Genomic DNA, 13,645 nt, shown 5'->3' on the forward strand with positions numbered 1-13,645 from the left:
GGAGGGGGCGGGCCATGAGAGGCTCGGCCTGGAACGCCGCGTCTCAGTCCGTCCCGGTCGAATCGATCGCCGAGCAATCGACCCCGTTGCTAAGCAACCGGGGCTGGCCTGAGCCCCGCGAGCTGGTTCTGAGTCGCAAAAATCCCCCAGACTTCGGGTTTCGGTCTTCGTGGCATCCTTCAGTTAAGAAAGTGTGGGTTCACGCAAGCCTACAAGATTTGAAATAAGGGACTTAACCAGGTATGTTGGCGGTGTTGCCCAGGAGGAATTGAGATTGTATCCAAAATATTTGTCACCACAAGTTACACCTGAAAGTCTCTCAGTTTCCCGCTTGAAGTCATAAAGGGTGGTTTTGGGGATTTTTGTACAGATTACCTTTCCATTCTCTCTTTGCCATTCTTTCCCTACTGCATGCCAGGCGCTATGCTAAATCCTAGGGATACTAAGATGGCTTTAAAGGAAAATGGTCCCAAATTCGCAAGGATTGGATATTGTCTGTAACACACTACCTGGTAGCTTCCTTTCACCAGCAGAATAAAAGAGACCCAGGAATTCCTCCTTTCTTTCAAAAGACACTTATTGAATTACATCTCAAACGTAGGGACAGACAAGAACACACAGGTCTTGACTTTCAACAGCTTGCAATTTAGTGGGGACTGATGAGTTTTGAAAATTCAGTCTCATGTGAAAACAGAGGCACATACAGTGTTTTGGATGAAAGCCTTGAGAGGTGTCAACTAACATAATATTTCCCTTCCTTCTCAGAAGAAAAAGTTGAGGCAACTAATCACTGAACATTTGGCAGGTTACATTGGTTCCACTCTCGTTGAGGACAAATAGAAACCTAAATCAAGAAAATCATATCACAAGAGAGAGACACCTTTCCCTAAAATGTCACATCAAACCTGCGGCCTAGGGAATGATGATGTCTTATAAAAGCTAAATAATTTCATTATGGCTTTCCATTCTGCCTATTCTTTTTGAATAATTATTTAATTTCAGAAGTGTATGTAAATATACACTGAAGCTGAAGCTCCAATACTTTGGCCATCTGATGCCAACAGCTGACTCATTGGAAAAGACCCTGATGCTGGGAAAGATTGAAGGGAGAAGGAGAAGGGGGCAACAGAGGGCGAGATGGTTGGATGGCATCACCGACTCGATGGACATGAGTTTGGGCAAACTCGGGGAGATGGTGAAGGACAGGGAAAACCGGCATGCTGTAGTCCATGGGGTAGTGAAAAGTCAGACACGATTTGGCAACTGAACAACAACAACAATGTAAACATCAGACCAGATAAATATGAGAGCTAAAACTATGTTACTGACAGAAGAAAATACAGGAGAAAACCTTTACAATCTTGATAGGAACAAAAATCAGGAACCACTAAAAATCTGACAAATTGAACTTCATTAAAATTAAAACTTTTGATCTTGAAAAGACACTGCTGACAAAATGATACATACAGCCACCGATAGGGAGAAAACATTTGCAAAACAAATATCCAGCAGTCATGGACTGATGTGAGAGCTGGACCATAAAGAAGAAAAGAATTGAAGCTATCAAATTGTGGTGCTGGAGAAGAATACAAGGAGATCAAACCAGTCCATCCTAAAGGAAATCAACCCTGAGTATTCATTGGAAGGACTGATGCTGAAGCTCCAATACTTTGGCCACCTGATGCAAAGAGCCAGCTCACTGGAAAGATTCTGATGTTGGGAGAGATTGAAGGCCGAAGGAGAAGCAGGTGACAGAGGATGAGATGGTTGGATGACATCACCGACTCAATGGATATGAGTCTGAACAAACTCCAGAAGATGGTAAAGGACAGGGAAGCCTGGCACACTGCAGTCCAGAATTGGACACGACTGAGTGACTAAACAACAACAAACCACAACAATGGAGCTTACATTATAATGGAGAAAGACAGACAATAAACAAGTAATTAAATATAAAATATACCAGATAACAATAAATACCATAAAAATATGGCAAGGAATATAGCTAGAAAGTGCTCAGGGATAGGAGCTGGAACTTTAAATACAGTAGACAGAAAAATTGTCATTGAAAAGGTGATATTTGAAAAAAAAAAATCAAAAAAAAAAATCAAAAATAAAAAAATAAAATTAAAAAAAAAAAAAAAGAAAAGGTGATATTTGAACCAAAGGAGATGACGGAGTGGCCCATGTGCATGTTTGGAAGAATGTTTCACTCAGAGGGAACATCAAGTGCAAAGTCCCAGAGGCAAGAAAATCCCTGATAAGTGTGAGGAACTGCAAGGAGGCCAGTGATACTAGCACTGGATGGTCCAGTATGGGAGCCACTAGCCACATGTGGTTATTCAGCCCCTGAAATGTCCCTAGTTCAAACTGTATAATTTTAAATTGTGTCATTTTATCTTCTAATGATTATGTTACTGGCCCCAGTTCTTCACTCCTCTTGTAACCAGGCCCTTTGCAAAGGGACTTCATAGATCAATCATCCTAGGAAAAAGAGAAAAAGCTTTTTTCTGCCCCTTGATTCTGAGTTTGCATGTTAAACGTATACTAGAATTCATCCTAAATCTTTGCCCCTCAGGCTCAAGAATTAAATGATTGTTTATTGTCTTAAGCTACTGAGTCTTGGGATGGTTTATTTGATGGCCATTCTGAGAGGCTGCCTGCCTTTTCTTGGATACCACTGATTTCCTGCTTTAAACTTTGGAAACCGTTACCTGGGTATAAAAGACTAAGCACTGGTGTTTGGAACGCTGATGCAATGAACATGAACTTGAGCAAACTCCAGGAGATACTGAGGGACAGGGAAGCCTGGCATGCTGCAGGCCATGGGGTCACAAAGAGTCGGATGACTGGACGACTGAACAACAACAACAAGTTCCAAGTATTTGGTTTCTAAGGGCTGCAGAATGGCTTGTTTTCAAAATGGAGTGGGTATGGGATTAGAACTGGGATAATCTTGTGTGTTCTATGGACTTAAAAAGCAGAACATGCATATGGCTGAACTAATTCCATTCCTCAGATTTGAAGAAGCTACATGAATTTCAGTGATGATCACCTAGGCTAAAACTGCTGAAGGAGCCTGACTTTGCTTAGGCTTGGCAGTATGACACCTCTATTTGAGACTGACACCTCTATTTGAGACTGAGTAGAATCAAAGATTGGGGGGGGGAGAGAATCTGTGGAGTTTAACTAAAGAAATGTTGATGTTGTTGTCTTTGAAGTTAAATCTATAGGGTAAGGTTATTTAAGCTTTAGGTTTTAGTTTATCCTTTATTGTTGTTTAGTTGTTGTGTCTGACTCTTTTGTGACCCCATGGACTATAGTCCGCCACGTACCTTTGTTCATGGGATTTCCCAGGCAAGAATACTGGAGTGGGTTGCCATCTTCTACTCTAGGCAGTATTTCCCACCCAGGGATCGAACCCATATCTCCTGCATTGGCAGGCAGATTCTTTACCACTGAGCCACCAGGGAAGCCTAAATCTTACTTATATCACGAGGTAATAAAATATGTTTCCCTATTTCCCCTATGGCAGCTGGAGAAAACTGCAGGTATGGTGCCAGAAAGGTATGCAGCCCTCTGTGCCATTGGTTTAGGAAACCAAAAACTACAATATGATATCAAATACTTCACAAGAAGAGCCAATCTAGGTCTCTTAACCCCACATGCTTAAAGCAGGTGATAAGTAAGGGACCCATCTGAGTTTTAGGAGTGGAAAGTTTCCTTGGCCTTAGAGATATCTTTAAATCTTCTGAGCCTGACCTTTGGGGAAATCCTATTCCCCCTTTTACAAACAGATCTAAATTGGACTACACAAACCTAGTCCTAAGCATTCTTGGCAGTTTTGCATATCTGTAACTTGATCTAGCCAGTCTTAAGAAAGACATTTTTAAAGCTGGAGAGAACATTTGTCTGGATCAAAACTGACTGGGGATTGACTGGAAGTCAGAAGCTATTCTTTTGATCTCTTATCTAAGAAAGAAGGCAGCTCCTCCCCCAGACCAAGACACCCTACCCCCACCACACACACATATACATACTCACATCATGCGAGTAAAACAGTGCTTCTTTCATTGGAAAAGCCATTTATTTCCAAAGCACTTGCACCTTCAAAAAGTGTAAGAAAGAGTGTCAGCATTCTTGGTCTACCATGTAGACCATGTAGTAATCATAATATTACTACACCCTATGAAAACACCACTATGGGATCAGGATCTGACTATTTTTGATTGTGATAGTAGTAGTGGAAAGAGCTTCCCTGGTGACTCAGTATAAGGAAACTGCCTGCAATGCAGGAGACAAGGGTTCAATCCCTGGGTTGGGAAGATCCCCTGGAGAAGGAAATGGCAACCCACTCTAGTATTCTTGCCCTGGGAAATCCCATGAACAAATGTGCCTATCAGGCTACAGTCTATTGGGGTCACAAAAGTTGGACACTAAATAACAACAAATTAGTAGTGGGGAAAAAAATCCTGTAGATATTTATTCCTCAGAGAGAGAATTTTTAAGAAGACAGAAAACCTGGCTCAAGCACTTTAAATTATGTGATAAATCTGTTGATTTGCGTCAGACCAGACTATCATTTGAGTTTTTTATATATTTTATCTTAGTATTTTAAACTTCACCAGATCAGAGAAAAGCAAAAGTAATATTTATTTTCTGTAATAATTTAAATAGTAGAAATATCCATAAAATAAAATGAACTACCCACCCCATCCCCAATCCCACTGTTTTTAGGCAGCCAATGACAAAAGTTTAGTATGTGTCTTTCTACCTTTTTCCTCTGTGCTCACACAGACACATATAAAGACAAATGCATCATCCAGTTTGTTTTAAGTTCATGCTGTGTGTTAACTCTACCATTTGCTTTTTTTTTCTCACTTAACACGTTATGGTGGACATCTCTGCAATTTCTTATGTATAGATCTAACCCATTATTTTTAATAGCATAATATTCTAATAGTATTAGCCCTTTCCCTACTGATGGACATTCAGCCTATTTCCATTTGTTTTCTTGTTTTAATCACTACAAACAATGCTGCAAAAATATTATTATATGTAAATCCACACTGGTGCATTTATTTTTGCAGGATAAAACTGTAGGGATCTTGAGTCATAGGATATATGATGTGTACTATTAATGTTAGCAGTTACTTCTCCCAAAGCTTGTAGAAATCTATGTTCTGCCACTTACCAAATCCTTGCCTGTCCTGGATGTTAACAATCTTTTAATTTTTTGCCAATCTGAGGATGAAAAATGGTATCTGTAAGCGTTCTCTCTTTTGTTCCCCTCCAATCTACTATTTGGCAGTGATCTTTAAAAAAACAAAACAAAACAAATTTTACCATGTCATCTCCCTGCTCAAAACGCCTCATTTATTTCCCATCACTCTTAGAATAATGGCTAAGAGTCATGCTTTGACATGGCCAAAAAGCAACTTGTGGTCTAATTTCTGCCTCTCTGGTGGGCTTTTCACCCAGTAGGGCTTTCCCAGTGGGTCTCTACTCTCCTGAGAAATGAAGATGACATATTTGTTTGCTGGTATAAGTCTCAGAGGAAGCTACACCTTTTAAAATGTGACTAACTTATGCCTGAAAGGAATAATTATTTCTATTTTATTTGCCTTCATGGAAGCGCTTTTCCAGTTGCTTCGGGCAGATCATTTAGAGTAAACAGGGAAGCACAGGACTTGTCAAAAAATCATGTTAGGGCGACACCTTGGCTCTTGAGGAACAGGCAGAAAGTCTGATTATAAATGCAGGGGAGTTTTGCTTCTCTTGTTTTTAAGTTGGACTTTTAAAGTAGAAGCTGCCTTTAATGTGCTGGTTTGTAGAACAAGAAATCTGATTTTCAGTGTGATAACAAATTCTTTGACATTAACCAGTACAGTTGGATTTTTAATGACACTTTCATCTTCAAAGCTCTTCACCAACACGGTGGATTAATTATTCATTTTTTAGTTATGTTTTAAAAAGACAGTCTTCAAAGCCATCATCCTTTCTCTTTGGAAATGGGGCTCTCCCCCTTTCAAATGTTACTTTCTCACCCTCAAGGGTGAAAATAAATTGCATCTCTCTTTTTTTTTAAAAACAAAAAGAATACAATAGAAATATACTCTTTACACTATGAAGAGATGATGTCCTTATATCCTGGGTGGGATTAGAAGAGGTCTGGAAGCAGTGTTTAAGCTGTGTTTACAGTAAGCACTGAGAAATAACTGGCTAAAAGTGTTTGTCTCAGTCTTTTGATGTGCTCTTAAAAAGTAGCACAAATACATCACCGCCCAGTCTTCAACTTAATAATATGCAGACCCTTATATTTGTTGTTAAAGTGTATTTCTTTTCTGTTCCCTTCAAAAATTGCCTACTTGGGTTTTTAAAAGGTTTAGTTTTGGAGAATAAAACCCTCAAACTTTCCCCGAGGTCCTCTCTGACTTGACACATTTTTTAACCACAAGGGAGCAGTCTTCTCTTTGATGAGGCCTTCTCTCCTAGTCTCCAGAAATGAAAGAGCAAGTGTAAGTTTGCAAACAGTCTAAAAGCTCCTTCCATTAGCCCTGGACGCCGGAAACCACAAAGGGCAGTCAAGTTTTGATTTTAAAGGAGAAAGCCTCTGGTAAACTTGCACTCAGCCACCAGTTGATCTGTTGGTTCCTGGGAGGAGCTCTTCTGAAACCTTGAAGATTCCTGTGCTCATGAAGACCCAGAGCGGTGGATTACAGTAATTGTATAGCTTTTGGTGGCTGTGGAAGATTATTCAGTGTTTGGTGTGCATTTTCATTTCCAGGCCACGGGACCGAGGAGAGGAACCCCGTTTGTTATCTTTTGAAATAAGATCAGAAGGGAAGAAAGGGTTTGAAGTGTGGATTAGGGGGATCCTAAATCTTTGCCTATCACCTCCGCCTGGATCATTATAAAAAGATCGAGGAGTGCAATGAACTTAGGGAATCCTCGTTTTCTTGAAGCTTGTTCTGGAACCTAGCTTCCGAGCCCAGAAACTTCTTCAAAAGCTGACCAGCAGTGTCAGGCAGTCTGAATGGACCAGGATCTCCGCTTTGAAGATTTTCAGTCTCATCTTCTGCTGAGAGATTCATCTCTGGGGTGATTGGTTTTCTTTTTGGCGAATGATGGAGAAACGTCCACAGGACGGACTGCTGACCCTGCCGTACCACCTGCGCCGGGTGCCCCTGGGCGTGCCGAGGTCCCTGCCCCGCCTCCCTCTGCGGGACTCCTTCAGAGTCTCCGTGAGTCTGGACCCCGCGTGCTGGGAGCGGGCGCTTGGCGGCGGCAGCGCCCCAAGGCGGCCCTATCTGCCCCTCCCGCTGGACGGCGCCTTCGAGCCCGCCTTCCTTCGCAAGCGCAACGAGCGCGAGCGGCAGCGGGTGCGCTGCGTGAACGAGGGGTACGCGCGCCTCCGAGACCACCTGCCCCGTGAGCTGGCGGACAAGCGCCTCAGCAAAGTGGAGACTCTCCGCGCCGCCATCGGCTACATCAAGCAACTCCAGGAGGTGCTGGAGCGCCACGCGCGGGGACAGGAGGGTGCGGCTAGTGCCGGCTCCTCGCGCAGGGCCGAATGCAACAGCGATGGCGAGTCCAAGGCCTCATCGGCGCCTTCGCCCAGCAGCGAGCCCGAGGAAGGGGCCAGCTAGCGAGCGCCCTCCGGGCCCAGCCCACTCCCGCGGCTCTGCGCGTATTTGGCGTCTGCTCTAAGGTTCCCGCCGGAGGTGGTTTGCATTTGCTATCTGCACCCCCCGCCCCACCGCGCCCCAGAAACAAATCTTAAGAAATGGAAATGAGTGCTCTAGGGGGAAAAAAAGATTTTGACGTTCTCTTTGTTTCCATCCACACTCCACCATCACCACCCCTTTTTTGTTATGTGCCTGCAACTTAAAGATGCTAACGAAACTCTTCCTATATCAAATAAAAGCTGTAGCAGATTCAAGGGCTTCCCTGATGGATCAGCAGGTAAAGAATCCGCCTGCAATGCCGGAGATGCCGGTTTGATCCCCGGGTCTGGAAGATCCCCTGGAGGAGGAAAATGGCAACCCACTCCAGTATTCTTGCCTGAAAAATCCCATGGACAGAGGAGCCTGGCCGGCTACAGTCCATGGGGTCTCAAAGAGTCGGACACGACTGACTGAGCGACTATGCACGTACCAGACTCTGAACTGCTCAAAACGGTAATTTGCCACAGTCAGCAGGGGTGGGTAAATTAGGGATGTAAATACTGGAACAAATTCAACCAATAACCAAATAACTTCCTGAACTAGCTAACTAAATGACAGCCCTAAGACGAGACGAATGGTTTTCCTGCCTTTGGGAATTGATGAGAAATGCAATGACACTGTGCTTTGGATGAAGGTGATCCTAAGCTGACACTTGAGAACACGTTTGCCAGAGCCAGACATACCAGATTGTGCTGTTGACTGAGCGTGTTGAACGTCAGTACTAGAAAAAACATTACATATTTGAAACATCCTGTTTTATCAAAAAGTGGAAATGTGGAAACTTCATAGTATTTAGTGAATAATAACATGTTAGTATCAATGATTTTTTTGGAAGAGAACTCAGATTTGTATGAAAACTTATTTCTCCTTAGTTCTTTTGTCCATTTTCCTTTCATCTCCCCTTGTTTTCACTACATCTAACCTTCAGTTAAAGTAACACTGTGACTGTAAAATAGAAAAAGGAAAAGGACCTGCTCCTTTCAACCAGGTTCAAGGGGAGGGAGGGATGGAGGCTGGTGCATTCTCTAACTTCTATCACCTTGAGGGCTTTCAGCTATATTGAAATTGTCCAGTGACTTTGGCAGTCTTTTAAAAATACTTAATTCTGGTCTTTTTTTTTTTTTCCTGAGAAACAATTATAAATTTAGTAGGTAAGTCAAATGCTTGTTGACATATGAAGATAAGCTTCCTCTCGTTTGCGTCCCTCTCAAGTTTTCTAATATGCTGCATTCCCCTTACCACAGAGACAGCTTTGCTAATAAGGGGGCGTGTGTGTGTGTGTGTGTGTGTGTCAGAGCCTTTTCCAGGTATTCACTGATGTTCCACACTGAGGTAGGTTTTACTACCACCTTTCTTCAGATATGTGAACCAAGGGATGCTAATAAGCAATGAACGTCTTTTCAGAAATTTTGCTGCTTTTCACATTATCCAATTCTTATAAATCTGTGAAGTGGGTGTTGTATGTATTTGGAGTTTTAAAAAAAAAAAAAAGACTGGGAGAGATTACATGCCTTGCCCAGGTTAGTGTTTCAAGAATTAGCTGAGATCTACTCCAAAGTCGGCCTAACCCCAAAGCCCAGGCTTGCGGCTTGCTTTCTCTCTGACCGCGCTCTCCCTTGCTCTGTCATCTGCCAGCTGGGTGACTGAGCAAACGCTCCTTAAACTCTCTGCAACTCAGCTTCTTTGTCCTTGTCCTACTATTTCATAGAAGCGTAAATTAAAGACCTTAGTAATCTGCAAACTACAATCCAATGATTAAGTTAGTAGTGTTATTAGCTCTACAGAGAGGAGGCCTGGTTAAAAATGATCTCTAGATGGAGTGTGATTTCCTCAGTGTTTCAGAAGCAGGGTAGAGTAAACCACTCTTCATTAGCATTCTATCTTCTATTGTAAGGCTCTAGGAGACATGACTGGTGGAATGCTGAATCCATGTTAAAATGTATTATTGATATTTATCATGATGAATTATGGGATTCTATTGTTTCTGGCTGCTCAGATAAATGCTGTACCAGATTTACCACCAAGCTTGACTTTTTCTTAAGAAGCAAGTGGAGATTTGTGGCTTGAATGAGCAAGAAACAGATATTTTCTTACTCATTACTTGGTTACATTCTCACAAACTCCTGTAATATATCTATTTTGTTCTCCAAGCTGGTTCTTACTCCAGTGGGGGTTTCAGTGATGCAAGTATGTATAGGTGAGGTATATTTTCTCATTAAGAAAAAGAGAAAACACTCATGTTATTGTAATACCTTCCTGGCTGAGTTGGAGGAGAGGCGAACTAACCACACTGTTCATTGGAGAACCTTGAGACTTTTCTCAGGAGCCTTCTATAGGTGGTAATAACACTCTTCATTCCTTTTTTCTGCTCCAGCTAATGGGCAGGCACCTTGACATTCTCTTTTCTAAAGTAGTAATAATAAAAAAAAGAGTATACTTTCTTAATCTGTACAGGTTATGTGGTTGCTTTCAATGCAGGAAAAAAGAAATAAAAGATTTTTTTTCTTCATTTACTTTTTCAAAATGTGTGTTATGAAATGTGTGAAAAAATATACTACACTTTGCGGACATTAGTGATTTACAAAGAGGACAGGGGCTTCCCTAGTGGTCCAATGGCTAAGACTTCAAGCTCCCAATGCAGGTTCAATCCCTGGTCAGGGAAATAGGTCCCATGTACTGAAACTAAAGATCCCAAGTGCTGCAGCTAAGACCTGGTGTGGCCAAATAAATAAATAAATATGTATTTTTTTGAAAAGGGAGAGAGGACAAAGCAGTTTTAAAATAGAACTTTCTTTCTGGATAAAATGCCTTGAGACATCTGGTGAGATGTTTGTTTTCAGTCCTATTGAGAATAAAGGAATGATTTTGAGAAACCTTTTGGAATAATAATAATAAGATCCCATGTCAATCATGTAACTTTTTTTAAAGGGGAAAAAAATCAGGCAGTTTTTATAGAACTTTCCTAATGGCACAGGGAGGCATGCCAATCCAGGAATAAGACCTCTTAAAATGTTCAATCTTCCCCTTTTCTATGATTGAACATCTAACTAACCATAGAACAATTTGATTTTCAGGAATTTCCCAGGCCAGTGGTTAGGACTCTCAGCTTTCATTGCTCAGAGGATCCAGGTTCATTCTCTGATCAGGGAACTAGGATCCTGCAAGCTGTGTAGCAAAACTCAAAAAAAAAAAAAAAAAAAAAAAGACTCAAAAAGGACAAAATTAACTACCAACAAGTGACGTAAAAGCAATGGAGTGAATGGGAGTTTTAGGGAAATGATGCCTTCATGAAAGGAGTAACATTAATGTTGTTCAAGATCTTGTTTTTTTTGATACTCAGCCTAAATATAGTAATTAATTACACTGTATTGCTTTTGGAATATTCATAACACTGACTAACAACTGTGACACCTTACCCCCACGCTGAGGGTGCAAAGGCAGAGGGGCTGTTGTGGGGTGTGGGCGAGTTTGCCCTCCGGCTTGGTCTCTCACCAATCTGGTAACCTTGGGCGAGTCCCTAACTTCAGTGATCTCACTTCCCCATGCCAGATCACATGAAGATCGGACTGCGTGATCTTTTAGGCCTTTCTTCTGATATGTGTGAAATCCTAGACTAGGGGAAACAGATGTTGGTGAGATATGCCCACTTCCTGCCACACAGCTCAGCGGCTCTGTGCTTCTGTCATCTCTTCCTACTGGAAAGATCCAGTACCAGAGCAGCTGTTTACACTTTACTGAATCCTAATTGCTATTACAATGCTTCATTTTAAAAAGGCAAGCTTCATCATCTTTTGCGGAGTAGACTTTGAAGAATCTTATGATCTGGAAGAAAAATGAACACATTTCACCTCAGTATGAAGAAAAAAGGTTACGTGTTATAACTGGTGTTCAAAATGAAAAATGTTACGATACAGAGAAAAGAGGGGTTAATTCTAGCTTCAAGTGAGCAGAGGACTAGGAGGAAAGGCACTGGGGGATGTAGCCTCAGGCAGGTGGAATACACTGGATTTTTCCCTAAAAGCAAGGAACTGTATTTGGAGAATAGAACTTGAGTAATAGGAGATTAGAAATGATGGTTGAGAAAAGGTTCTGGGAGGCACTGAAAGCCAGGTGAAAATAACTTTATTTTGTAGACAATGGCGAACTATTGAAAAAAAACTTTTTTTGGCTTGGAGAGAGGGTAAACTGTTCAGCGCTGTGGCTGAGGCTCACTCTGGTGGTAGGAAGCGGCAGACCGACAGGGTATTGCAATCACGAAGAAAGAGGAAGTGAGGGCTTAAACAAAGGCAGTGGCAGTGGGAATGGGAAGGGATGGATTGGGAGATAAAGAGGAAGAAATTAAGAGATGTGTCTGGTGAGTTCCCACCAACTGAAGTCAAAAACACAGAAAAGAGAAAGCAGGTTGAAAAGAGACATGTCTTGTTTTGGGAGATGCTGGGTTTATATTAATAGGTTACTCCTGTCCACAAGCAGTTGAAAGTGCTGACAGTGCAGTCAGGAGGGAAGTCAAGGACAGCTGTAGGCTGAGAGGCACACACATATAGACTTAGTGACTGAACAAGAAGTAGATGAGATTTCCCAGGGAAAGAAGGACTACTCTGAAGGAGTGGCACAAGAAAAATGCCTTTGAAGAGGACCAAGATGCTGGAAGGAGAAACAGGCTGTGTGAGATCATGGCAATTAAATGGCAAATGTCATTTTGCAAGGAGGAGGGAGCAGACAGCATCATATGAGTCAGAGCTGTCAGGGGATTTAAATGTGAGAGGGATCCATTAGATTTAACCATTAAAAGATCACTAGAGACCTTTGTGAAAGGAGTGGGGTGAGAAAGCAGAGGGAAGGCTAAAGACTGCCCTTTAAGATGCTTCACAGTGAACAGAGTAGGAGAGCTGGGATGACATAAAGGGGACCAGTTGGAGGAGAACATGGCACATCAAAGACAGTTTTGAGCTTGAGGTCTTACAAACAGTTCAAGTCAACACAGTAGCTCATGGATGACAAAGTTTTTCAAGGAGTCTGAAGTCAGGTGGAGGTGAAGGTCCTAGAAACTGGCAATATTAAAGAACTGGGAGGGCACCAGATTGGAAGGTAACCAGTTGAGACTAAGATGGGTGTTTTAAATCATTGAAGAAGATGAAGCAGATGTCTGTAAATGCCTGCCATTTGTAGGAACGGCGATGACAATGAGGAAAGGGCTGTGTGAAAAGTTCAGTTCAGTCGCTCAGTCGTGTCCGACTCTTTGCAACCCCATGAATCGCAGCACGCCAGGCCTCCCTGTCCATGATCAACTCCTGGAGTCTACCCAAGCCCATGTCCATTGAGTCGGTGATGCCATCCAGCCATCTAATCCTCTGTCGTCCCCTTCTCCTCCTGCCCCCAATCCTTCCCAGCATTAGGGTCTTTTGAAAAGTGTGACTGTACAAGTTTAAGAATTAAGTTTTTAATGACTTCATTAAAAAGTTGCACAAACTCCTGTGATGATACAGAAACTTAAATGGTATTGGTATTTAATATTTTATAGTTTTGTGATTATAATTAACTATGAAAGTTCACCAGTGTTTATTATATGAGATAATGATAATATACAAAACACACCTTGCCTGAGTTGGGCAGCAAATAACAGGTGCTCAATAATTTATTTTTTCTCTGTAGCTTCTAGGGCTAAAAAAAAATTCTCACAGAGACTAACTTTTACAGAACAACTGGTATAAAGGAGATGCAATGTATCAAGGGTTGGTGAGAAAGAAAAAAACCGTCATATTTTCTTCCCTTTGTGGAAATATCTGGAGATGGGAGGAAAAAATAACTTAGGAAAAAGGAACAGGGTTTGGAGGAGAGTAGAATTGAGATGCCCTTTGGCTGTTTAGATTTGGAGAGATGTCATCTGCTTCTTTGGCCTGGCCATTTCTGATCTGTGG

At 41.9% G+C, this 13,645-nt stretch overlaps 2 protein-coding genes across 5 annotated transcripts in view; one reads left to right on the top strand and one right to left on the bottom strand.

Annotated features, from left to right (window-relative positions):
* The first annotated feature begins 68 nt into the window (after positions 1-68).
* Positions 69-13,645, top strand: part of ASCL4 (achaete-scute family bHLH transcription factor 4) — an 18,263-nt gene continuing 4,686 nt past the window's right edge. The window contains exons 1-2 of one of the 3 annotated variants that reach the window (XM_081591349.1): positions 88-240; positions 6,788-10,236. In XM_081591349.1, the coding sequence (XP_081447475.1) occupies positions 7,125-7,649 (525 nt within the window). In that variant the 5' untranslated portion in view covers positions 88-240; positions 6,788-7,124 and the 3' untranslated portion in view covers positions 7,650-10,236. Of the gene's footprint in view, positions 241-6,787; positions 10,237-13,645 lie in introns of those variants that run through there. The other 2 variants (XR_014082341.1, XR_014082342.1) reach the window with 2 other exon arrangements.
* RTCB (RNA 2',3'-cyclic phosphate and 5'-OH ligase) overlaps positions 11,833-13,645 on the bottom strand; it is a 25,665-nt gene continuing 23,852 nt past the window's right edge. For both annotated transcript variants that reach the window (XR_014082339.1, XR_014082338.1), the window contains exon 12: positions 11,833-12,829. The gene's annotated coding sequence lies outside the window, so the exon portion shown is untranslated. The remainder of the gene's footprint in view (positions 12,830-13,645) is intronic.

This window comes from Giraffa tippelskirchi, chromosome 4 (genome assembly GCF_054371585.1).
Source record: "Giraffa tippelskirchi isolate mGirTip1 chromosome 4, T2T-mGirTip1v1.2.pri, whole genome shotgun sequence".
Lineage (NCBI taxonomy): Eukaryota > Metazoa > Chordata > Mammalia > Artiodactyla > Giraffidae > Giraffa > Giraffa tippelskirchi.